Source organism: Ceratotherium simum, chromosome 26 (genome assembly GCF_057802395.1).
Source record: "Ceratotherium simum simum isolate JZ-2026a chromosome 26, ASM5780239v1, whole genome shotgun sequence".
Lineage (NCBI taxonomy): Eukaryota > Metazoa > Chordata > Mammalia > Perissodactyla > Rhinocerotidae > Ceratotherium > Ceratotherium simum.
The window spans coordinates 23,382,486-23,406,709 of NC_141925.1; the positions used below are offsets into that span (position 1 = coordinate 23,382,486).

Sequence of the window (24,224 nt, forward strand, 5' to 3'; positions counted from 1 at the left end):
TTCTGTAGGCTTAAATGACTCCCGTCTTTCCTCTAATTTAAAAATACAACATAACTTTGAACTTGGGCCTGATTAGCATAAACGCAGATGTTAAAACGTAAACCAAAAAAATAACAGAATTTTGGCTGGTTGTGATGAGGAATTTACTAAGGATTTTTCAGTTGAGATGAAATTAGAAATTTGAACTAGGGAGGGAGTTACTAAGTAAAAAGCCTCTATGGAATACAAAGACAGAGAAAGCAAGGGAAGCATAGAGGAAGTTCAAGGATCTCTCAGTCTGCCAGCTGGATTTGGAGAATAAAACAGCAATCACAAAGTTAGCACCACAAATCAAGGGAACATGGAACCCCGAGTCTGAGGGCACAGCTCAGGCCTGGCGGCAGGGAGACGGTATATCTCCAAGCTGGACGTGCAAAGACAAGGCCTAGCAAATGCCCACGATCGTGACGGAACCTTTTTTCTTTCTCTTGTTCTTCTTTCCAGGGTCCTTCTTCAGCCGTTTCCGCTTCTGGCTTTTCCCACCCCTCACTCTCCGGTTCCTGTCCAGCGTGGGCTCTCGGCCAACCTCAAACTGCTCTTCCCTGCCAGCATAGAGCTCGGATCCTGCTCTGGCTTCTCCCCAGAGATTCAACCGGCCATTGCCTAGAAATAAGCACAGGAGATGAGCGTTTCAAGATGAGCTCTGTAAGGGCCAGAAGCCAGATTAAACGTGGTGGTGTCGGCCCCGAGCTGGGACCAAGTCTATTTCTGGGGTGAACCCCCAGCACACATACCTCCAGCACCAAGTGGCAACGGGCGCTTGGACAGAAACGTCTGGAGCCTCACTGTGAGCCCGTTCTCTGAGGTGCTGTTCTCCTACAAGACAAGTACATCACCGGAAGGAAGCTCCCACAGACCCCCAGGAGCCCAGAGCGACAATGCACCGAGGCGTGCAAGTCTCTGCGGAAGAAGCTGAGGATGGCTGTGCAGTGACCGCCAGGAAGCTGGCCCAGCACGCCTCAGGGGGTGGGGCTCTCCAGTCCAGCCACTCTCTCATTGCACACGCACTCCCTCTTGTATGACCTCTGTCTCGCAGACTTTCACTCCTTCTTTAACAAGGAATACCTGTTCGCCTCACAGAATTGACAAATAAATAGGCCAGGCAGATACTGAAGGGGCCTGACACACTTGCAAAACATATGGAAGTAAACATTTGCGTCTCTGGTCAATTTTGGTTTGACCAATTCAGAAACCGTGAGCCGGGAGAGAGAGGAGGAGGAGCAGTGAAGGCGATCCCTTGCAGTGGTGGTCTGTGTGTGGATGCCCACCTTTTTGGCGTCGTTGATGATATAGCTGGTCCAGATCCAGTTGCGCTTTATGTGTCCGTAGAAACTGGAATCGAGCCCAGCGGCTCCCAGCCCATCTCCAGGGATCAAGCCTTCATCCACAACATCACGGCTGCCCCTGAGAAACGGGAAATAAACAGTAAAAGAGCCTTCCTCGGGAACTGACAAGAGAGCCCATGGAGTGGGTGGGGGCATTTTTTATAAGTAAATTTTACCTTCCTATAAAAACACCTGACAGGTAGAAGTGAAGAACTTGTCAAAAGCCCAGATTTTTATGTAAAAATCCCAATTTGTGAATTTTGGCAACTAATTCATTTTTTGTTAACAGTATGTTGGGCTAACTAAAATAGGGCTGGAGCCAGATGTGGCCTGTGGCCACTAATTTGCAGCATCTGCACCAGAGACTCTGGTCCTCCGGGTCCAACATCCAAGGCATGACACGGAGGAGCTGGAGTCTGGGACGAGGACCCCCACGGCCTTGCACTGGGCCAGCGTGTCAAGGGATGGGAGCACGTGGAGGGACGGGGACGCACGTGGTGTACTGCATCATGGCGCTCTTGCGCTCCAGAGCGTGCTCCAGAGTGTGCTTGTCGATGGCGCTCTCCTGCTCCTTCTGCAGACTGCCCTCCTCATCACTGCCCTGATCGGGGCTGTTCTTTCTGACACGTGGGTAGCGCACCACACCTAGAAAACCAAACACAAGCTGCACTGGTTGACGCCTCCCTGCTGCAGTCCTGGCAGGCCACGGTGGGCTGCTGGGTGAGAAGAGTGGACTCTGTTCTGTGACTAGACTCCCCCAACCAGAGGAGAGGGTCTGAAACCGGCAGAACCTCTTTGTACAAAATGCCTTTTAACAGGGTGGCTGAGGGAGCAGAAGGAAGAGAGTTAAAACCCTGGTGGGTGAACCCGAGAAGAGTCTGCATGCAGGCTGAACTCTATTAAGAAGGGAAGGCAAGCAGGCACCCGGAGAGCCCAAGAGGCTCGGGGAGTCACGGGCAGAGGAACCTGTGCCTTCCTTCCTGGGGGAAGCCCCTGTGGGTGCCAGCACAGAGGAGCGGGAAGTGACAATGACTGCACTTAGTGGCGGCGGCAGGGGTCAGGGTTGGCAGGGGTCAGAACAGATAGTTCGACACAGCATCACACTTTCCCTGGACTCATTAGGCTCCAGAGCAGCCAGATGTTTCCTGAGTGCCCAAGAAGCGTATTAATTTAGCTGAGAAATTATGTTTAGTTATTCCACAATAAAGAAAATTGCATTTCTTGCAAGAAAACATAAAACACTACTAAAACCATTGCTTGAATAAGGCAAAGGAAGGTTATAATTTGCAGACTATCAAAGACCTCCTCAAAACACACTCAGCTGGAGACTTTGGCCTGGGTGGGGGCGAGGCGCAGTGCGGAGAGCTCACGCCCTGTGGCCCTCAGCTGGAACTTACATAAGACATCTGGTTCAAGCTTTGCCTCAGCCCCAGAAGGCAGCGGTAGTGGTGTTTCCAGTTTAGAAATGAAGAAACTGAGGCTCAGAGGTTACAAAGAGTTTGCCCAAGATCATCCATTTGAGTGGACAATTGAACCTAAGAGGACTTAAGGCAATGCTTCTCATGTGCACCACCAAGCTGACCGCTAGAAATGCAGAATTAACTCGTCCCCAGGTCTGCTGAACCCAGATCTCTGGGCAGGGCCCAGGAATCCACATTTATTTCAGCACGCTCCCAGGTGATGCTGTGCACACTCAGGTTCCGGGAGCCCCTGCTTTAAAGGATGCTCACGTGTTATTTACACAATGCTTTTCCCTAAGTCCTCAGGGCAGAACCCCTCAAATGTTTGCTGAATGAAGGGACAATCAATGCCTGATTAACAGACTCAATAAGCCTTCCACATTTTTGCTCAGGAACACTAAAAGAGATGGAAATTAGCCAGCTGTCAAGCCTGAAAAACTCTGGTGCAGATAATATACTGGTTCGCAAATTTTTATCTAGGTATAAAATGCAGGGGAATTAGGGCACTTTAAAAATCTAAAATGGTAAAAGCCTAGCTCACTACTGAATGCCAGAGGATTCTACGAAACACACTCTTCTAAAATTTGTGTGGACCCATTAAAGGTTCTATACAACTGCTCATTACCCTATTGGCATTAAACAATTCTAAATATACATGGGACTCTTGCTTTGCAAAAATCGAAGTGTAATTCTGATCTTTCAGCTCTGTGACAGGAGGAAGAGAACAGGATTCCTCTCCCAGATGCAAATTGAATGCAGCATCCTTTTTCTCCTGGTAGAAGTGGCAAGAAAAGACCAGATGGAAACTGGCTTAGAGGAAAAAACACTGGACTGGAGATTTTCTAGCCTTCTACAAACCCTCCATTCATTCGATAAACATTTATGGAGTGTCAACTGTGTACCAGGCACTTTGAGACACCCTGGGGATGGAAGCCAAATTTTCTGTGATCAAGGAAATCACAGAATGAAGTCAGACGACTGTAAAGATTCTGGAAAGGCTTTCTCGAAGAGGTGATGGTTGAAGCAGGAGTGGCCATCAGCGAGGTGAACGTGGGTCAGGGGACATTCCAGAGAGGAAAATGACACAAGCAAGGGCCTTACCCAAAAGCCCAAGTCATCCAACCCACTGGCAGGTCTGGTCGGTTCTTTCTCCAAAATACCTTCCAACCCGCCCCTGTCCTTTACTGTCACCAGAGGACCTCTTCTGCACAGTCACAGCCCTTAACTGGACTCCCTGCTTCTATCTTGTGCGCCTCACACCGTTCTCCACATAGCAGCCAGGGTGAGCTTTGAAAGACGTAAGTGACCTTGCTACTCCTTGCCCACAACCATCCAACGGCTTCTCGCTGCTCTTAGAACAAACCCAAACTCTACCATGTCCTGCAAGGGCCCCAGAGTCGGACTCCTGCCTGCTTCTCAGTCTCAGCTGCCACCCTCCCTCCCACCCACGCCGGCCTCTTCTGTTTCTCCACCACCACTCGGGGCCTTTGCACTTGCTGTTCCCCCTGCTGGAATGTTCCTCCCCAGCTCTGGGCACGGCTGGCTCAGCCTCGTCCATTAGAACTCAGCTCAAATGTCTCCTCCTCAGAAAGTCTGCTCCTGACCACCCATTAAAACATCCTTGACTCATCCCCGGTGTATCTCCTCCACAGCACCTATCACACTCTGGATCTCTCTCTGTGCTGTGTGTCTTCTCCACAAGAATGTCAGTCTCACTGCCGCATGGTCAGGCACAGGAAAGGACACAAGGTGTTCAATAAATACCTACTGAATGAACAAATGAAGAAAGACAGAAGTGGAGCTGCTTGGGCTCACTGGGGTGTGGGCTGGGAGTCGCCCCATTTGAAGCCCACCCCTCTCCTTTCTAAGGGAGCCCCGAGGACACTCTAGACCCCTGGGGAGCAGTATGAAAACAGCAAGGTTGGGCGACTTCTAGTCTCTATATTCCAGTCAACCCCCAGAACGGAGGGAAAACACTGAGGTCCAGCAAAGACAGACGATACCTAGCGGGGTATTGAGGCAGACGCACTGCAGATCAAACCAATAGTTTTCCACATCCTGCATTGAGTTCAGGACATACAGACGCCTTTCAAAGGGCCGGCTGCTGTGGGCAAGGTTGTAATGTGGGTCACAGATGGTGGTGTCAACGATGACGGCATTCTTCTTCAAGAAAATAAAGACCTGCAAGAGAGACAATGGATGGGGTGAGGCGAGAACCTCAGAATCAGCAGCGGGTTAGCTGGCTGGAAACTGTGCTGAACAGCAGGACCATCTTCATTTGGCCTTGAAAGACATTACCTGATCTTTATCCTGAAACTTTTCTGTGGGACCAAATTGCAGCAGCCCCATGTAGCACAGCTTCTGAAGGTTCTCCACCACCGAGAAGATGTACCGTCTGCAAAACAGGGGGGAGTGCAGGCTCCAATCACACCACACTCAGCTGTCATTGGGGGTCTGCATCTGGGGCGCGAGGGATGCAACTTGCTCATTCTCCCCTTTCTACCTGCGGGGACCTGGAGGACTGGCTTGGCCTGCTCTATACTGAGCCCCAGAACCACCTTCTCAGCACCCAATGAGGGCAATGGAGCAGGGATCCTACACCGGGGGTTTGGTTTAGAAAGCAAAAGAAACAAAAGGAGAAAACCACTCCGATACTGTAGTCTTTACCAGCAGATTTTACTTTAAAAGAACCTTGAAATCAAGTACTAAAATGTACCAGCCCACACTTCATTTGCCCCTGAGCTTTATTCAGAAGGCTCACAGGTGGCTGCGTTAATGAAAACCGAGTCTTTACAACCCGGAAGGCAGAAACCTTCCCTCTTCCCGGTGAGCGATTATTCGGAACCCTAACTTTAAGGGGCTTGCTGGGACCCGCGGCCACTCTGCGTCAGTTTCAGGGACCTCACCTCTTGTACAGAAGCTGCTGCCGGATAGGCCTGGGGAGAAAGCGGATGAGCGTGTGCTTCTTCAGAGGGTCATTCAGAAACTCCTCGAGGTTGTCCACCTAAGAGGTGATTTTCAGGTTCAGCTCACCCTCAAGGCCAGGGTGAATTGCAAGAACCGTGAAAAAACACTCACCTCTACTTTCTGGGCTATGGTCTCTCTGAAGCTGCCCATCGGCCCCCTGGTGACAAAGCCCCCTCCTTCCTGCCCCCCTACACTTCCCACATCTCTGCCTTCAGTCTCATCACCCCTCCCTTCCAGCCCACCTGCCACACTGCTGGGTGCAATAACTAGGAGCCCTCATATACTGCTGGTGAACATACAAATTGCTAAAACATTTCTGGGGGACAATATAGGAATATATTTATTTATATTTAAAAAAAAGAAGAATGCTCATTCCCTTTGAAGCCAGTGATTCTACTTCTATCCTTACCTTAAAGAAAAAATTTTGGGGTTTCCCTTAAATATGTCTACCAAAAGGTATTCATCAACATGTCATTTAATACAAGAAATTGGAACCTAACAGAGTACTGGTTAAATAAATTAGGGTATGTGCATGAGAAGAAATACTAGGAATTTACTTAATATCAAGTTAAAATTTGATGTGGAAAATACAATATATCGTTCAGTGGAAAGAAAAGATAAAAAGAGCAAATACAGTATAGCCTCAAATTAGTTTTAACAAAAGGCAGATCTCACATACACACGCATGTATGTACACACAAACATGGCACAGGAAAACAGGACCAGAAGAAAATGTACCAAAACCACTAGCAGTGATATCTCTCTAAGTGATGAAGTTATGGATAAGTTCTATGATAATTTCTGTTTTCTTCTTTTTCTGTATTTACCAAATTTCTAAAAACATATTTTACTGTTACACAATAATTATTTGTCTTTCTGTCTATTTGTCTGTCTATTGATTGATCTACCTGAAAGAACAAGTCTTTGAAATATTTCCCTTGACCCACCAACCATCCATCCAATGTATTATCTATCTATCTATTCATCTATCCAGAAGAACAAGTCTTTGAAGTATTTTCCCTTGACTGACCATCCATCCATCCATCCATCCATCCATCCATCCTATCCACCCATCCATCCATCCATCCTATCCACCCATCCATCCATCCTCCATCCATCCTATCCATCACCCATCCATCCATCCTATCCATCCATCCATCCTATCTATCCATCATCCATCCTATCTATTTATGCATCCATCCATCTAAGCAACTGCAAGTCTTGAAGTATTTTCCCTTGACCAGGTGATTGTAGGCCCTCCAGCCTGGAGCTGAAGGACCAGCCCTCATGATAGCCTGGGAGTTGCCAGTACCTTGTAGCTGACTTGCACAATCTGGACAAAGATGGAGAGCGGCAGGCAAAGGAGAAGGTCACTGACGAGAGCCCAGCCGAAGCCAAAGTCCCTGTGGACTGGGAGGGGAGGGATGTAGCGCATCCATGAGGCTTCATCCACGTATACTAGGAGAAAATCAGAGACAGGGGCCCAGTCATGATGGTGATATCATCTCCCAGTAGGTCTTGATTCCCTCTCACCACAAACTCAGGCAACCCTACTTATCAGGCAGGAAGCCCAGAGGTTCAGGAAGTTTGCATTATGTCTTTATTTTGATCAGGGCAGTGTGGGGATTCAGCCAGTTCAGATGATGAGGACAAGGAATCATTGTGATTCTCCCCTGGATCCCACTGTGGCTTGCCTGCCCCGGGGCATCTTACCTGTCTCCGTGGCGAGCTCCACTTCAGCCTCCCGGCTGGCTCCATCTAGGCTGTCCTCGGGTGGGGCATCAGAGGAGGCCTCCAAGTCAACTGCGGAGCAGGGCTGGGCTCCCACCCTGCTCGGCTCCTGCTTTCCCGTTCTCCTCTCACTGCTGAGGCCCAGATTCTCCACTGCGTTGCTGGCAGGGTGCCCGTAGATCAGGTACCACAGGAACATGTGGACCCTCCGGAGGCGAGGCATTTTGGGCAGAAACCCTAGAGAACGCCCAAGTCCAGGAACTGAGGCAAGAAAGGGGAAGGATGGTGCTTGAGAAATCCCAGATTCAACCCAGTTCAATTCATTCAAAAACTATTGAGTGCCACTACATCCCAGCTGCCAAGGAGACAGCAAATGTTCTTACTCTCATGGAAGTTACTTTCTAGTGGGAAAGGACAGACAATAACAAAATACCTAAAATAAGACCTTAGAAGGAAGATGCTAGTGCAGAAAATAAAGCAAGGAGGCAGGGAGGAGGGCTGTAATTCCACACAGAGGCCAGGAAAGACCGCACTGGGGAGAGGCCTTGAGTGAAGTCCTCAAGTCGGTGACGGAGCGGGCCATGCAGATACCTGGGGACGTGCATCCAGGGCAAATGCAAAGTGCTTGAGATGGGTGTGTGCCTGGTACATCTGAGGAAGGGCCAGGAGGCTGGAGTGACGGGGTGCAGGAAGGAAGGAGAGCACAGGAGATGAGCCAGTGTAATGGTGAAGGGAGCCACCATGGAGGGTCTGATAGACCACTGCATAAGGACTCCTGGCTTGATGGGGACTGGGCAAAATATTCCAAAATCTAGGTTCTTTTAAGTAGCTTATTTCTTTGTTGACACCAAGTGTTCCTTGGCTTTCCCAGTGAGGGAGGATAGCTGAGAGACAAAGGAGACACAGGATCAGGGCAGCAAGGACAAGTGACCAGAAGACCCCTCTCCACCGTCACGTGGTGCCCATCTGAGGACCACCCTCGCTGCCTTTCATCTACTCAAGAGCATGTGTTGTTCAGCTGCACACACCCATGCCCGTGTTTCTCCTTCAGTCTGTACTTTCTACTGTGAAACCTTGGGAGAAAAGGCCACACTGCGTGACTGGAACCCTTAGAAAGGGCAGTCACAGAAATGACCTCTCCTGCTTGCAAGCCCCGGGTCTGCTGTGTTCCCTACCAGGACATTTTCTGCTTGACAGCAGTCTGTGCCCTGGTGAGTCACCTTTGCCCTCCTCCATCAACATGCACGTTTATGGCCAGGAGAGGAGCAAAGCACCTCGATTAGAAGGCCCTGCCAGCTGCAATTGCCCTGCACAGGTTTACATGAGAGCGGCTTGCTGGGGGATGAGGGAGGAGGCAACGCTCTTAGAGACCTGACTCTGGGAAAATTCTATGAACACTCAAACTTGTCAATGAAGGCTTGAATCATCCCCGTTTTGCAGATGGGGAAATTGATGCCGGCAGAAGTCATGTGACCAGCCCCCCATGACCCAGCCAATAATTCAGACCCGATTCCCTGACTGCAGGCCAGTGCTCAAATGTAGAACAAGTGACTCAAACATGATCACGCAAACAACAAGTGACAACAATCAGACATCGACAAGAAGCTGCCTTTTACCTACAACAGGCTTATAATTTTTAAGCTGGGTTATGCCCATTTTCTTATCAGCTTTTTTCACCCGTCCACTTTCTGGTTTAGAGGAAGCGTTTGGCTGAGAGTCTTCTGATCCACTCGGACCCTCTTTTCCTTGACTTTCTTCTTCAGCCTCCTCCTGAGGCACTGGAGGCTGGGGCACTTTAACTCTGCAGTCCAAACACGAGAGCAATACTATGATGAGAAACCCGAGGGCTGAGAGAAAGGACAAGGTCTGTCCTCACGAGTCAGATGAAGCCTTCCGGCCCCAGCATTTCAAACTCAACTGCCCACGGGGGCCAGGCAGATAACGTAAACAAAAAAAATGTGTCAGGCCACCAGACATCTGAGGATGGTGGGGACTGTGTTGAACTGGAGAGTGCACTCCCACCTACGGGGCAGCTGCTACCTTGTGAGGAGGAGAGCCCACTATGTGAGGTCCTCGGACACTTGCACAAACGCCAGAAATCAGGAATTTGATGTGAAATTAATCGGCAACTGATTCAAAGTATATGTGGCCTTCGCTTGGTAGGCCACACAAACCAACGTCTGCAAGTCAGATCCAGCCCTCTGGCCACCATGTGGCACCGCTGGTTTAAACTCAGCTAAGAATTTTCTCCCGGCCCTCAGTTTCCTATCAGTCCATGAGGTGATTTAGGAATAAAATTAGAGAAGACCTCAGAAAGGCAACTAGAATCATTCTGAGCTATTATGAGACTGAGCGAGTTTCATACATCACAGGGCCTATGATTTGGAGCAGTCTGTCCACAATTAGAATAGAATTAAAAATGTTAGGATTTTTTTCTTAAAGAATCCAGAAACTGATCCTTGTACAGAGTAGAGGATTGTGAACCACAACCCCAAACCAGCGAATTCACTGATCTCACACTGTATAAGCAAAGGGCTTCTGTGAAAACTGCTTCAGGAGTGAACACGTAGACCCAAGCACTTTCCTGTGGTTCTTATGGGGTGTTGCCACTTGCCTGTTGGCTGTGCTTGAATTGGAGATCCGGAAACGAACCTGCTCGATGGCACTTCTCACGAGAGGGTCGTTCTGGTCCATGGATGGGTGCACTACCAGATCCACCTGCAGAGAGGGGTCAGAGTGTCCCAAAGGGCAGGGGAGGAACTGAGGGAGACTGAGTTCCACAACTTGGTTCCTTGGTGGAACACTGGTTACACCTGTTTTCACTGACATTTCCAAAAGACAGTTCTGAAACTAACGTAAAATGTGTTGCTGAACAGTCTGTGGTTAGTTACTGGCATCTGAACCCCTCAAGTGACCGAGTATTAACGCTCTGCCAGCAGTAACACGCTACTTTGCCCAGGTGAGGCATTCTGGCCTGGACACAGAGGGTCTGCCCTGCAGTACCCGTGCTGGGCTGTCACAGCCCACCGGTCTCTGCTGCTCCCTGGTGGGCCGCTCCCGACGCCCTGTTCCTGCTCTCTGAGAATTTCCCACAGTTGCTCATGAATCCTGAGGGCTTCCATCTGGAAAAGGTGAGCAGTTTTCATTAATCTCCCCTCACTGAGTGCCATCGTGGGAAACCTGCCAGGCGTGCTTCTGAACAAATGGGCAGAGGATTTAGAGCTGCTTTTGTTGTTTTACCTTTTCCAAGGTACTGAAGCTGAACAGTTAGGGTGGTTACCATTCCAGGAGAGATATCTAGGATGACAAATGGAAATAACTTGGTGGAGGTGAGCAGAACGGGTGTGAGTGTGACAGCTGTGCAGTAGAAGGCAAGGCATGCCAGCCTGGGCCCCTGGAGAGCCAGGCTTCTTTTTTGTCTCTGTTACTGGCAGGACAGAGCAAGGTAAGGTTTTCTAAATGTGTAACTCTGGCCAGCAGGCTTCGTGCCAAAAATGGCCTGAGACAGGCCCAGGGAACAGGGAACAGGCAGCAACGCCTGGACAGGGGCTCCACAAGGCCACACTTGGCTCAGTCTCTTCTGCTCCTCATTTGTCAAATGGGGACCCCTCCTCCCTCCACGCCAACTTTTTTTGTGGTTTTATCAGGCTCAAATGAGATACAGTTAGGTAACACCTCAAAGAATTTAAAAGCACGGTGTAAAGACAAAGCATTCCTATTTCCTCATTTCCCACAGCCAAATGGCCCAGCCAACTTCCCAAAGGCCCAACGGACAGGGCCAGATGCAGGAGCAAAGGCAAAGCCTGTGGGCACAGCAACTCCAGCCAACGTGACTCCAATAGATCAGAAGGCTGCCTGCTGGCAGCACGTGCTCTGGGAGCCAGAGACCATGCTGCCGAGAAACTTAAGCCTGTTCTGGAGGCAGGTGTGCACTACTACAGCCCGTGCCGGCTGGACAAACGGGCTGCCATTCAGCGGTACCGCTGCAGTGGTCCCCTGTGGCACGAGGCCCCAGTCCTGGGCACCTTCAGTTTTGAGGCCGTGTGATCCTCAAGGTTTACCTGCGGCACTTTCTCCCCACCCCCAACCCCTGCCTGCTCCCTCCAGTACAGCCTGCTGGACATGGGGCCAAACAGGAGCGGGGACACAGCAGAGACCTCCGCCAGACTGCCCTCTCCACTCCTAGACTGGAGGAGATCTTGCCCTCAGCGACTGCCCTGAGAAGGCTGCATGCCAGGAAGACCTGCTCTGTGAAGATCAACAGAAACCAGAGGGGTTGCTGCTGATGGGTGGGGGCTTTGTTGTTCAGTGAGAGAGACCAGCACAAGGACCTCACACCACTGCTCAAGGGGATGGGAGGGGGGCAAGCTCAAGGGCACTCACAGCACATGTAAAATCTGAGGAGAGCTGCCAACTTGGAATAGTAGAAACTGTTTCTTCCTTTTTTTTTTTTTTTGGTGAGGACGATTGGCCCTGAGCTAACATCTGTGCCAATCTTCCTCTATTTTGTATGTAGGACGCCGCCACAGCACGGCTTGACGAGTGGTGTAGGTCCACACCTGGGATCCAAACCTGTGAACCAGGGCCGCCAAAGTGGAGCATGCCGAACTTAACCACTGTGCCACTGGGCTGGCCCTGAAACTGTGTTTCTTAAGTCGTTTTTTGTACTGCTCTATGTTTTTCAAATTTCAAATGTCTCAAAAAATAAGATAAAGTAAAAAAAAACAGAAATGACCTTGACAGCTTATTAAGAAAACAAAACATCAAAGCAGAGCTTTCTTAAGGCAGAGATTTAAAACATAGAAAAAAACGTCAGGAAATGACAAGTGACTGTCCCCACAGCACCGTTTCCTTTCGGCCCAGTGCTGGCTGGGCTCTCTCAAATTATTCCAACCCTGAAAAATTTATGCCTTAGAATATGTGCTAAGCCGCTGAGCTACAGTTGCTATGGGAATGGCCCCAAACTTTAAATTTTACAGAAACAGATAAATTGAGACAGAAGAGATATATTGTTCCCCATTGGATAACCCCAGCAGCATACTCTAATTGAGTCGCTGCCATCATTTCCTCTGGGATACGTTTCCTCAGCTCTCCACGGAAAATGTTCTTGCTGCTTAGTCTAAATTTTCCACCTTCTAAATGTTGCTTAATTTCTCCCAACACTACTCTGCTGAACTTCAGCGTGCCTCCACCTTCCTTCCTCTCTTTCAAGGCTGGCTACAGGGCTGGACACTTGCCTTGAGCTGTACCTGCTGCTCTAAGATCCAAGCAAGTTATTCCCCTTTTCTGTTTCCAGCTTCCATAGAAAGCTGGGATGATCCCTGTTCCCCAAATTAGGAGGCCTAACAGGAAATTCCGAGTTATTGGCAACAAAGGAACAACCAAGATACAACAAGGACACGAGAAGCCAGACAAGAAAACGTCCAGCAGCATGCGGTTGGCTTTGTGGGCGTCACGAGAGCCAAGGTTACCTTCTTCTTGATGCCATCTTGAATAACCGTAGTCCGAAACAGTCTCAACAGACCCTCCTCCGACAGGTTCCGCACCAAGCGGACAATGGACTTCTTACAGCACTTGGTGGACACGCCCTCTTGCTTCTCCTGATCCATGATCATTTTCTGAATCCTGGGGCATCACAAAATAAGCAGTTAATATTCCCAATCTCATCGTGGAAGGCCTTTCTCAACCCAGGCAACCGAGACACGCCTAATGGTATCCAGTAGAAACTAGGGAAGAATTAAAGTGGGTTTCACCACTGAAAGGTTGACTTCCTGAGATATTAAAGATCATCTCTCTTTGTGATAAATGATTTAGCAAAAGACAAGCCATCATTCACAGCAGCTTCACATTCTGAGCCTTTCACCAGGAACTAAACAGACTACATGATTTGTGACAATGATGGCAGGGAAAGTGAGCACCATGATGGAAATCTGTCTTCGCTAAGTCGCCGTGCTAATTTAACATCCAGCTAAAGAATGTTCCAGTGTACCACTGTCAACACCCACAGATCTGAAGCTCTTCTTGATTCCTCTCTTGACACATCTCACTCTCCAGAGAGTACTGAGACACTATGGTGTTGTTTCTAGATCACCAATCATTGAATGGGAGAGCCAGAGGGGACATTAGGAACACCTGGCCAAATCCCTCACTGCCCAGAGGAGGAGACCGAGGCAGCAGTATCTGAAGATGGTCTCCCATCCCCTAGTTAGGGAACTCACATCCCAGGCTCCAAGGTAAGCTCCTTCTAATTGAGTGGCTCTCACACTGGGTGTCTAGGAAGCCTTGAAGATGCTGCCCAGGAGGTGGTGGTAACAATGGGTTAGAAGGACCAAACCAGAGTTTAGAGCCTGTGCTCCACCCCAAACTCAGAAGTTCTACTTGTGTCTCTTGTGTTTTTGCTTTCATATAAGACATTGTTTAACAAAAGGCTCCATAGGGCTGGCCCCGTGGCTTAGTGGTTAAGTGCGTGCACTCCGCTGCTGGCGGCCCGGGTTCGGATCCCGGGCGCGCACCGACGCACCACTTCTCCGGCCATGCTGAGGCCACGTCCCACATACAGCAACTAGAAGGATGTGCAGCTATGACACACAACTATCTACTTGGGGCTTTGGGGGTAAAAATAAATAAATAAAGTTATAAAAATAAAAGATAAAAAATAACAAAAGGCTCCATAAAGAACCAAAAACAAAGTTTGTAAGTGGATGCTATTATCTGCCTGAGTTTCTTCTCACCTCTTCCTTAGCACCAAGTTTCCAAGGAAGAAGAGAGGCAAATGCACTTTCCCCATGACTTCCACTTCTTGCTCAGTCATTTTCTCCCTGTCTAGTGTACTGATATTCCTCACTGTCTACACTTTCCAAATCACACAAACAAACGGATACTACGAGAATCTATACAGCGGAAGAGAGATTCAAATGCCTCTTGGGCATTTCTGCCGCTTGGGATGACTAACTGGCATGAGATTTAGTCAGTCCAAGACAGAGAGACAGACTACTCCTTACGTGAATAAGCTCTCAATTAAGCGGAGGTTGGTGACAGCTTCTATGATCAGATTCCTGCGTTTCAGCAGTCGGTAAGTTTCATGGGGTTTGTCTTGGCCTGGGCCGTGCTTCCCCGTCTTCTGGGAACCGCCACTCTCCTAGAACAGGGACCAAGAGCACATGAACACCATGGGCTCAGCAAGGTTGGGGGTCAGACACCACTCCTTCAGGTGCACTTTCCCTTTTTATGGAATTTCTACACCCATGTTTCAAGAAGTAAAGTCAAGAGGACTATTTCCCCTACTGGATTCCACCACCCCACAATTTCAGTGCTTTGAAATAGCAAAGACATCTGCCAGCAGAGGATCCTAGAACTTTATGAAGATCAGCTGGTTTCAGAACACAAATTAGAGGCATCTACTGCAGCACCTCCTGAAGATGTAGAAAGCCTTCACTCAATCTCCTCTTGGTTCTTCCACAGTGGAAGGGAAGAAACCAACTTACTGAGAGACTACTCCATGCCAGTCACTCTATTAGGCTTTTTTCATCAAAAACTCTCAAACCACCTTATTATTATGGTTCCCACTTTACAGAAGAGGAAACCAGGGTTCTTGTAGATGATGAACAGGTGAAGTAACCGTCCAGGGTCACAGAGTATGACTGTGCAACAGGATGGGCTTCTGCCTCACGGGCTTCTGCCTCCAAATAGAGGAAGCCCAGGGAAGGCTCTCTGGGAATATAAGATAGAAGCAGAGGCAGGCTTCTGAGTTCGGCACAGGTTGTCCCTAGGTAAATGAGGATGAGTGGGGAGAGAAAGACAATGAGAAGAGAAGAGAGATCAACGCTCTCTCTCTTACTCTTGCCAAAATGCCCACTTCTCTCTTCATGGCTCCTTTCTGTCTTCCAGGAGCTTAAAATGAACTTGTCCATCTGCCCTCGGATCAAGTACGTTAAAGCCCAAATGTGCACCCTGAAGGGAAAGGAAATCCTAACTCTAACATATTTCTCGCAAATCACTTGGCACAAATCAGCGCCACATAGCAGCCCAGGGCCTGTTTTGCTGGACGCCCTCCTCACTTGGAGCAGTGCTGTCACGGAAGGAGGCTACTCGGTGCTGGTGTCAGAACAGCCAGACTCCAGATCACCTCCCTGCTGACTGATGAGCTCCAGGGAGGCACAGTTTCTTTCTTGAAGGGGGAAGGGCTCAAGGGGTGAAAGATGCAAAGAATCGAGAAGGGGCCCAGAAGTGGCAGAAAGACCTTTGTGTCCTCTTGCATGTCAGAGCACACATTTTGGAGGAAAACCATCTGGTTGCTTTCCATAGGGCTGCTGGATAGCAAAGTGCAAACGTGCTTGGCCAAGCACCCTCCAGGTAGTAGTTGATGCCGCTCTTCTCCACAGGTATTTGAAAAGAAGGGCAAGCTTCTGCCATTACTTTGGGAATAGATTTCTAAGAGGAAGAGAAAGAGCTGACCTAGGAAGCAACTGGAAGGAGCTCACTGCTGGAGACATGTGGACCTGATTAGAAGGTGCAAAGGGGGTGGTGGGCCAGAAAGACAGGTAAAACCCTTGAGAACCTGCTGGGCTCTACCCGCCAGCAGGCCCAGGTTCTTCAGTTAGAGACAATACCAATCATGACTTGATATGATATGAGTTGCAGCATCTAAAGAAAAAAGGCCCAGAAGGTTCTAGAAAAACCCACAGAAAACCTTCCCCACCCCACGCCCCATCACTCTTGCTGTACGGATAGTACCAAAGCACAGGCCTCCATACCAGAAAGGGAGAAGCAAGGCAGGGTGGGAACTCCACACATGTGGGTTCTAATCCTGGCTTTGTCATTAACTGAGCAGGCAAGTCACTCAGTCCCTAGGGGCCTCACTCTCCTCCACCCCGACCAGAGCTGACATTTATCTTATAGGGCTGCTGTGAAGCCTGAACAAAACGGCAGCGATAGCGTCAAAAGCCACCCCTGACCACAAGTCTGCTCTGTGCTGGGTGCCTCATCCTCTGACTGTGTTTCTCAAGTGCAGGAGGTGCCCCTGGCAGTATCAGAGGCACTTTCAAGTGACAAAGCACAGCATTACTGAACTGAATCATGTAATGAGAAAGGCGTTCCTGTGTCAATTGTCTTCTAATTACACTGATGAAAGAGTACTGGTTTGATTCTACTGTGTACATAACACTGTGACATACAACAGAATCTGGCCAGGATGTTTTATTATATCTATTTTATGATTACCTTCTTTTTACGGTAAATGATGTTGGCTTTCATTTAAAGTATGATTCCTCAACCTTGGCACTGTTGACATTTTGGGCTGGATAATTCTCTGTTGTGGGTTGTCCTGCCCATTTTAGGATGCTTAACAGCATCCTTGGCCTCTACCTACTAGATGCCAGTAGCACCCTCTCCCCCGAGTCATGACAATCAAAAATGTCTCCAGACATGGCCAAATGTTCCCTGGGGGCAAAACTGGCCCAGAGTGAGAACCACTAATCTAAACTAGCCATACAAATTTTTCCTCCAAAATAAATTTATGTAAAAAGAGTAAGTTGTTGGAAAAGAAAATATTGTGTAAATAACGGTGCAGGTGATTTCTGGCAGGGCATGATTCCTGTGTAACGGTGATAGATAAATGAGCACAGTGTTACTTCCCATGAGCACCTAGCCCACTGCCTGGCACGGAGCAAGCACTCAGCAAGTGGCGCTTTGACTGTTACTGATTTTGTTGTTGTTGTGATTCTTAAGTACCGAACTGATAAGGTTGACATCCACCTGCCACAGGCTCCTTATTAGAGAAAGTGCATTCCCACTGTGAGCACTCACCTTTGGGTTTTCAAGCCTGACCTCTTCGATCACAGCTATGTCACCACTCTTATTCTCCATGCAGCAGGAGCCATAGGACACGCTGGGGTCTGTGGAGCTGTTGGTATCCAGGAGGCTGTCCCTGCTGGCAGAGCTCCGGAAGGCTTTCCCCTCAGCAGCTCCTGGGCAGGATGCCGACTGCTTCTTCAATGGGTGTAGGTTTACGACTTTCCACCCACCTGTGGTGGAGGGCAGGAGTAGAATGAATGAACCATGGCCATGTCAAGGGGGAAACCGACAGGGGCATTTATGCTCGGCAGCCAAACCAGACCCATGCCGGCCAAAGGATTCCATGTGGTCATTTTAAAGACTAGTGTGGTGGGTCAAGCAAGCAGCATGGTGCCCCTCCTCTTAGCGGATTCCAGATTTGCAGATCTGTCTTTGGTACCATCCTTCACGCATTTTTAAAAAGTCTTCTGTAACTAAACTAAAAACCTGCAGGGTTCTTAAATAGATTGTTGGAGGGAAGAGACTAGAGGAAGTTTATGGAATTCCACCCCTTTAATAGTAAAAACACAACAAAACAAACAAAACATTTGCCAAGAATTGACTTGCAAGCAGCCAGGAGACAGACCACATGACTGTCTCCTCAAACTTATGATTATGTGATGCGAGTGACACCAACAGGTCCCAGATTAGGACATACCAAGGAGCTCCTTAGGTGTCTGCTGAACTGAACGGGTGTTTTTACTGAAGATATCCAGGGCAAGGCGGGATCGGCAGCAGCTCAGATTGAGGGCAAGCACCCCCTGCCCGCTCTCCCCCAGCCCGCCCCGAGAGTACCGCCTACCCTTGGCTGGGGTGGAGTGATGAGGCCGAGTCCTGAGACTGAGGCTGGAGGAGGACCTCACATTGCCCCTCGGTCCTCTGCCTCTCCTCTTGCTGCTGCTGCGGCCGCCCTCCTCCTCACTGTCCGACTCGGACAGGAAAGTGTCCTCCCCTTCAGGCAGCAGGGACTCCTCCTGCACGGAGGCCAAGCTCACAGTGGTCAGGAGCTCATTCCGGGCCTTCTCCCTCTCGTACTGCCGGCTGAGGTCGCTCTCTTCTGCAAACACGCAGGAGATGTACTTGGTGGTCCGCTGCCGCCCTTCATCTTCCATGAACCCCTGGAGGGATGAGAGGTGTTTAATCACACTCAAGAGGGTGCTGTAACACAAAGGCACTCAAGCGACCCCTGGGTCTGCAGGGTCTACTTCCTTATCACTCCTGCGCTGACCTGCGTCTCTTCCCTCTCGCTGCCTGGGCCCCAGGTTAGGCCCATCGATGTTCCGTCATGGGTCTTCCTGTCTGTCATCCCTCAAGTCCCACTTCCACAGCCATGTGGGAGGTGGTTTTCTAAACTGCAATCCTGACTGTGTGTCTACTTGACAAGACCGTGAGCTCCTTTAGGGCAGGGCCCTCACTTGGTCTTCCACATGTCCTCAGTGCCTGACACAGCACCAGGCCCACGAGAAATGGTCAGTGAACAGAGTGTTTGCTACGCAGAATTCAACGGTTCATAACTGTTGTCACAGACTAGTGAGTCAGGGCCTGGAGGTCACCAGCTCCATTCAGGCCCTGCCGTGGGGAGTGATGACAGGTCATCACCAATCCATGCCCATTCCATCTTCTAGGACAGGGGAAAGGGGCTCTCCCAGGGCCCTTAATGGCCAAGAGTAACACCTTCTATATAGCACCAGACACCAAGGACAGTGCTAAGGGCTCTGCAATCATTAGCTCGACTATAATACTGCCTTTCAGCAAAATGGCCAAATAGTTGACAAGAAGAAAATGACACACAAAGGGCTGAGACAGCAGGTCTGAGTTCCAAAAGGGGAGTGCCAGACATGCATAGTTAGCCAACCTGATGTCCCTAGGAGCCAAGCAAGTATATAAATGAGAGGGAGGGCCAAATGGGGACCGTGGAACCCTGGAGAGCCCCCACTTTGTCTCAGAGGTGGTGAGATTTTAGCCAGCTTCAGCTGACTGTCCCCCCATGGCAGTGTGCTCCCCATGCTGCCGCATCTCCTGCTGACTTTTCAATGTGGACAACTCATTCCATTTTTAAATTGTGAAAACCACAATGAAGGGGAGACTAGCTATGCCCAGGGGCTGCTTTCAGGCCCCGGACAGCCATCTGCCTCCTTGACAGAGACGGGAGGCCATCTGAGACATTCCTTCATAATCACACTGCGTGCAGGTCCAAAGAAAAGAACTGTGCGGGTGACTCACGGCGTTACCTTGACAATTTTGAATCTCTGAAGAAGGCGACACAGCATTCTTGCTTCCAGTTTCCCCACATTCATGGCCACTCGGATTTCAGCTTGGGAAATTCCTTTCGTGCCTCTGCGCTCAACTGTGTGAAACAATGTACTTGAACCCCAAGCTCCGCAAAGGAGCTGCTCTGCATAAGTCAGTTCCCACCCACCTTTCTTAAGCACAGACATTTCAACGCAGTGAAACCAACAGAATAAAATATATGCCTCCTCTCTCCCTCCCCTCCCAAGAATCTCTGAACACTGCTACTGATGGCTAATTTTTAAGTGCTCACTGTCTGACTCCTCCATGTTAAAACAGTAAATGTCAAGTGATCAACTGCTGATCTGCTAACATTGTTTCTACTCAGCAGCAGGCAGTTAGCCTTTTCACATGAAAGGACTTTTTCAGATAAATGAAATTGACTCTTTTAAAAAGCATCAAAATAATTTTAAATTAAGAACTTTTTTCATGTCCCTGTCTTTCTCGGTAGCCTTGAAGGCATTATGGACACTGATTATCGCATTGTCCTGTTAACAGCTGTCAGCCAGCAGGGGCTACGGCAGGACACAACGCTATCTGGCCCCGTACTAAATGACCAGTGGACAACTGTGCTCTACTACGTGCTCTATCTGGTTTGCTGGCTCCCGCCCTGCCACACGCTGTCATTGCTCGGTGCTATTAGCGTATGTGCCTCTAAGAGGCCCTGTTAAATTTATTGGACTGCTCTGGGACTGGGACTCCAGGAAGGAGCCGGGTGGGGTGGGGTGGGGGTTGCAGGGTGTCCCTCCGGTAAAACACACGAACTACAGGGCGGACTTTGCGGCAAGCGTTGCAGCAAAGCCCTTTGATGGGTCAGAAATATTCCCCCCTTTATTTCCTGCTGCGTCACACGCTTGAGGCTGCCAGGCAAAACCAAGCTGGATAAAGGCGGTTTTGCTGCCTCGGACATGCAGAAAAGTAAACAACAAAATGAAAAGAGGTGACCAGGATGTGCTCTCATATTGAACTAATAACATGCTAAAAGTGGGGATGAAAGGATTAAGGGCAGCTTTTCCCAAACTGTGTTCTGAGGAACCCATTCTGAGAGATATTACGAGTTGATAAAGACTGCCACACAGCCCTCCAAAAACGCTGTGCCAATTCGCCAGTCTAGTTTTGTACCTATTGGCTGAATCAGACCTGCAGCCACCTCACCTCTACTCTGTCCTCCTCCCCACAGGGACCTGCGGCCACACCATCTAGGGCACTGGGTCACTGCTGTCTTACATAGATGTTAGCAGATCTAGGGGAGCAGGGAGGCAGGGGGAGACAGTTTTTCCCCTCTTCATCACTAGAATTTCCAGCCTGCTCTGACTCCAGACCAATTTTAGAAGACAGTAGGGGACTCAAATCTTTAAGTGACAATACTAACAGCTAATTTTTGTGAGTGCTTTCTAAGTGCCAGGCACTACCCCAAATGTTTTAACCCTGTTCCTCAATTAGCCCTTATCACACGTGAGGGTGGACATTGTCCCCATTTTGCAGATGAGGGAACTGAGCCTCAGAGACCTTGTTAAAGTCACACAGCTGGCAGACAAGGGGCAGAGCCAGGATTCAAACTCAGATCTGACCCAAGCCTAACCCCTCAAGGGGACCAGGTGCTTGCCATTGCACTACATTCGCAACAGCAGAGCCCCTTCTAACACGTGGGCAAAACGCTCCTCGACTCAAATGCTCAGGAACCTACTGAGTTCATAGGTCTGCGTGAGCATGTCCCGCTCATACACAACGTCCACCGGAGGCACGGCCTTGGAGATGACCTCCTCATCCTCGTCGTCGTCCTGGTCGTGGTCGTCCTCCACCTTCCGTTTGAATTCCTTCAGCAGCTTGAGGCAGCGCACCATGACGTCGGTCCCTAGGACACAAGCACATGTTCCCAGCCGTGAGAAAACCAGGGCCGTGTGGGAGGAGCTGAGGGTCCTGGCACGACACGGCCGACGTCAGCAGAGACACAGACACACAGAAAGGTCACACACAGCAGCGAGTTCGGAACGTTTAAAACTGCACACCTCGAGGCACAAGACCTGAAAATTTTCTCCAAAAAACTGCTTTTTAATATAATGAGTGAACAAAGAAATGCAAATGACAGGAATAATAAGGTGCCCTGTTAGTGCTATTAAATAAACAGCAGCCTTCTGCTTGAGACAAACTCCATGACAACAGGAAATGTGCCTGTCTTTTCACATCGTCTCCCCAGCACTCAGAACAGAGCCCAGTACACGGTAGGCACGGAAGCAGCATTGCTGAAAGAACGCAAAACATCTTTTTCCTTTTAGGCCAATACCCACCACCGATAAGGTGTGGCAGCAGTGTGCAGACATTCCACACCCTTCCAGAGCCTTTCAGGGGCCCTTTAACCCACTGATTCCAAGTGTGGGACTTTATTCCAAGAAAACAGCTCAAAAAGAGGTGAAAGCTGCCAGTCTAACAGGCCTATACAGCACTCTTGACAGCACTAGCTTTTACGAATAATATAAAACAATGACGACGGGGACAAAGTGGTGGTACAGCGACAAGCCACCACACTCTGGACTAGCACCTCCTTCAGACAATCACACGCGCCTACACTCAACCTACGAAAGCAGGAGGTGGGTAAAAGGACAAGCTGTGCCTACGGCTGGAACCAGAGACAGGCAGAAGAAAGAGCAAACACATCTCGACATGTGATGTGCTAACTCATTTGATCCTGGAGGCATTTTACAGATGAAGAAACCGAGACACAGAGGGGTTAAATAACTTGCCCAGGCTCCCAACAGCTTCTAAGTGACAGGGGCAGAGTTCCTTAAGCAGGGTGACAGGTCTCCAACACGAAAGAGATGATTCTGCAATAAGAAGTTCTATCATATATGACAGTGTGCAGCAGGATGTCTACACCCTACTCCCTAAAACCTACGAATATGTTACCTTCCGTGGTAAAAGGGACTTGTAGGCGTGATTAAGTTAAGGCTTTCTGTTGTGGTGGTGGTGGTCAAGGATTTTGAGATTATCCCGGATTACCTGGGTGGGCCCAGTGTAATATCACAGAGTTCTTAGAAGAGGGACAGAGGTAGGCAAGAGAATCAGAGTGAGAGATTGGAAGATGCTATGTCCCGGCAGTGAAGATAGAGGAAGGCACCATGAGCCAAGGAATGCAGGTGGCCTCTACAAACTGGAAAAGGCCAGGGAATGGATTCTCTCCCAGAGCCTCCAGAAGGAACACAGCCCTGCCAACAGCTTGATTTCAGCCCAGTGAAACCCATTTCAGACTTCTGACCTCCAGAATTATAAAATATTAAATTCGTGTTGTTTTAAATCACTAAGTTTGTAGTAACTGTTATGGTGGGGATACAGACAGTTTCTCCACCAGCTCTCATCAGCAACCGGGGTCAGAATCCTTGGGTACCACCGTAAGGAGGCGTGGCAGTAAAGCTGGTCTCTGCAACTCAGTGCCGCCTGTGCAGGCACTATGGCCACTGAAGGCCTTCCTGTGGGATGAGAAATGCCCACACCAGAGCACCGCAGATCGACGTCCAAGCAAGTTCAGGTCCAAAACCCCAACTCGAACAGGGGATTCTCGTGGGGACAGCACGCGGCCTGCAGGTGACGTTCACAAAAAACAGAGCATCTCGGGGCCCTGAACTCATCAGAGACTTACCCACCAGAGCCCTCCCGGAGGGCAGGCCTGGGGCAACAATCAGCAGAAATGCAGGCAGCCTCGGCAGTCCCCAGGCCCAGCCTGGTGCTGATTCCCTCCATTCCTCACAGCGACAGAAAACCCCCAGTTCATGACTTTTCAACGGAAGAAACAGGAAGCCCGAGGCCCGGCCCAGGCCTCCTCACACCTCGGCTCCCTGCCTGCTGGGGCCTCTCAGCTTCTCCGCAGCTTTGCCCTTTGCTCCTCTCCCTGTTTCTCCCTCCCAGGACGGCAGCCTAAATTTAGCACCCAGGAGGGGGGACATGGGGACGAGGGGACTCTTGGGCCCATCTGTATGCGTGAGAACTATTTCCAGGCTCCAGTGACCAGGACTGGGTTCTCTGTGAGCATTTCCTTCAAGCGGCTGCGGCCAGAGGCACCTGGTGGCCAGCACACCAGCACGCGGCAGAACACTGACCGCCAAACCGTTCCCCACTGGTCCTCCTCTCTGTCCTCTACTCGAGCCCCCTGCCCCACCCCCCTCAATCCCCATCTTACCCCTAAGCTGGTGCTCACAGAGCAACCTGCTGCTCATAACAAAACTACTACCATTCCTCGAATGTAGGCAGGTCCTAGACGCAGATCTAAGCTCTCCACAGCCTTAGGAGGTGGGTGCTACCATCTCCCTTTCACCCTTGAGAACACAAGCAGCTGAGGAATTTGCCCAAACCCCCACCTCTTAGCAAGTGAGGAGCTGGGATTACTGGGATTACTTTGATGACCTATGGCCCCTAATTGAAAGATGTCATGTGACTGAGAACAGTGGGTGACACGGGGCCAGGGACTCTGGCTTCACATGAGTGGTGGCACAATGTAGCACTTAAGGGAGGCAGACTCACAAACTCTTAGCAATGCCCTGACATTACCTCTTCCATTCCTTTTTAACTTCTGTAAGAGGCTAATTAGCCA

At 49.7% G+C, this 24,224-nt stretch overlaps 1 protein-coding gene across 2 annotated transcripts in view; it reads right to left on the minus strand.

The window, feature by feature from the left end:
• Positions 1 to 24,224, minus strand: part of GTF3C1 (general transcription factor IIIC subunit 1) — an 85,447-nt gene that overhangs the window by 34,332 nt on the left and 26,891 nt on the right. For both annotated transcript variants that reach the window (XM_087417178.1, XM_004439515.3), the window contains exons 7-23: positions 21,330 to 21,497; positions 19,585 to 19,700; positions 18,156 to 18,471; positions 17,327 to 17,544; positions 14,524 to 14,660; positions 12,994 to 13,147; positions 10,137 to 10,240; positions 9,139 to 9,323; positions 7,505 to 7,783; positions 7,104 to 7,249; positions 5,731 to 5,828; positions 5,123 to 5,219; positions 4,828 to 5,005; positions 1,859 to 2,009; positions 1,308 to 1,443; positions 774 to 855; positions 454 to 642 (exon numbers count right to left, since the gene is read on the minus strand). In XM_087417178.1, the coding sequence (XP_087273304.1) occupies positions 454 to 642; positions 774 to 855; positions 1,308 to 1,443; positions 1,859 to 2,009; positions 4,828 to 5,005; positions 5,123 to 5,219; positions 5,731 to 5,828; positions 7,104 to 7,249; positions 7,505 to 7,783; positions 9,139 to 9,323; positions 10,137 to 10,240; positions 12,994 to 13,147; positions 14,524 to 14,660; positions 17,327 to 17,544; positions 18,156 to 18,471; positions 19,585 to 19,700; positions 21,330 to 21,497 (2,754 nt within the window). The remainder of the gene's footprint in view (positions 1 to 453; positions 643 to 773; positions 856 to 1,307; positions 1,444 to 1,858; positions 2,010 to 4,827; positions 5,006 to 5,122; positions 5,220 to 5,730; positions 5,829 to 7,103; positions 7,250 to 7,504; positions 7,784 to 9,138; positions 9,324 to 10,136; positions 10,241 to 12,993; positions 13,148 to 14,523; positions 14,661 to 17,326; positions 17,545 to 18,155; positions 18,472 to 19,584; positions 19,701 to 21,329; positions 21,498 to 24,224) is intronic.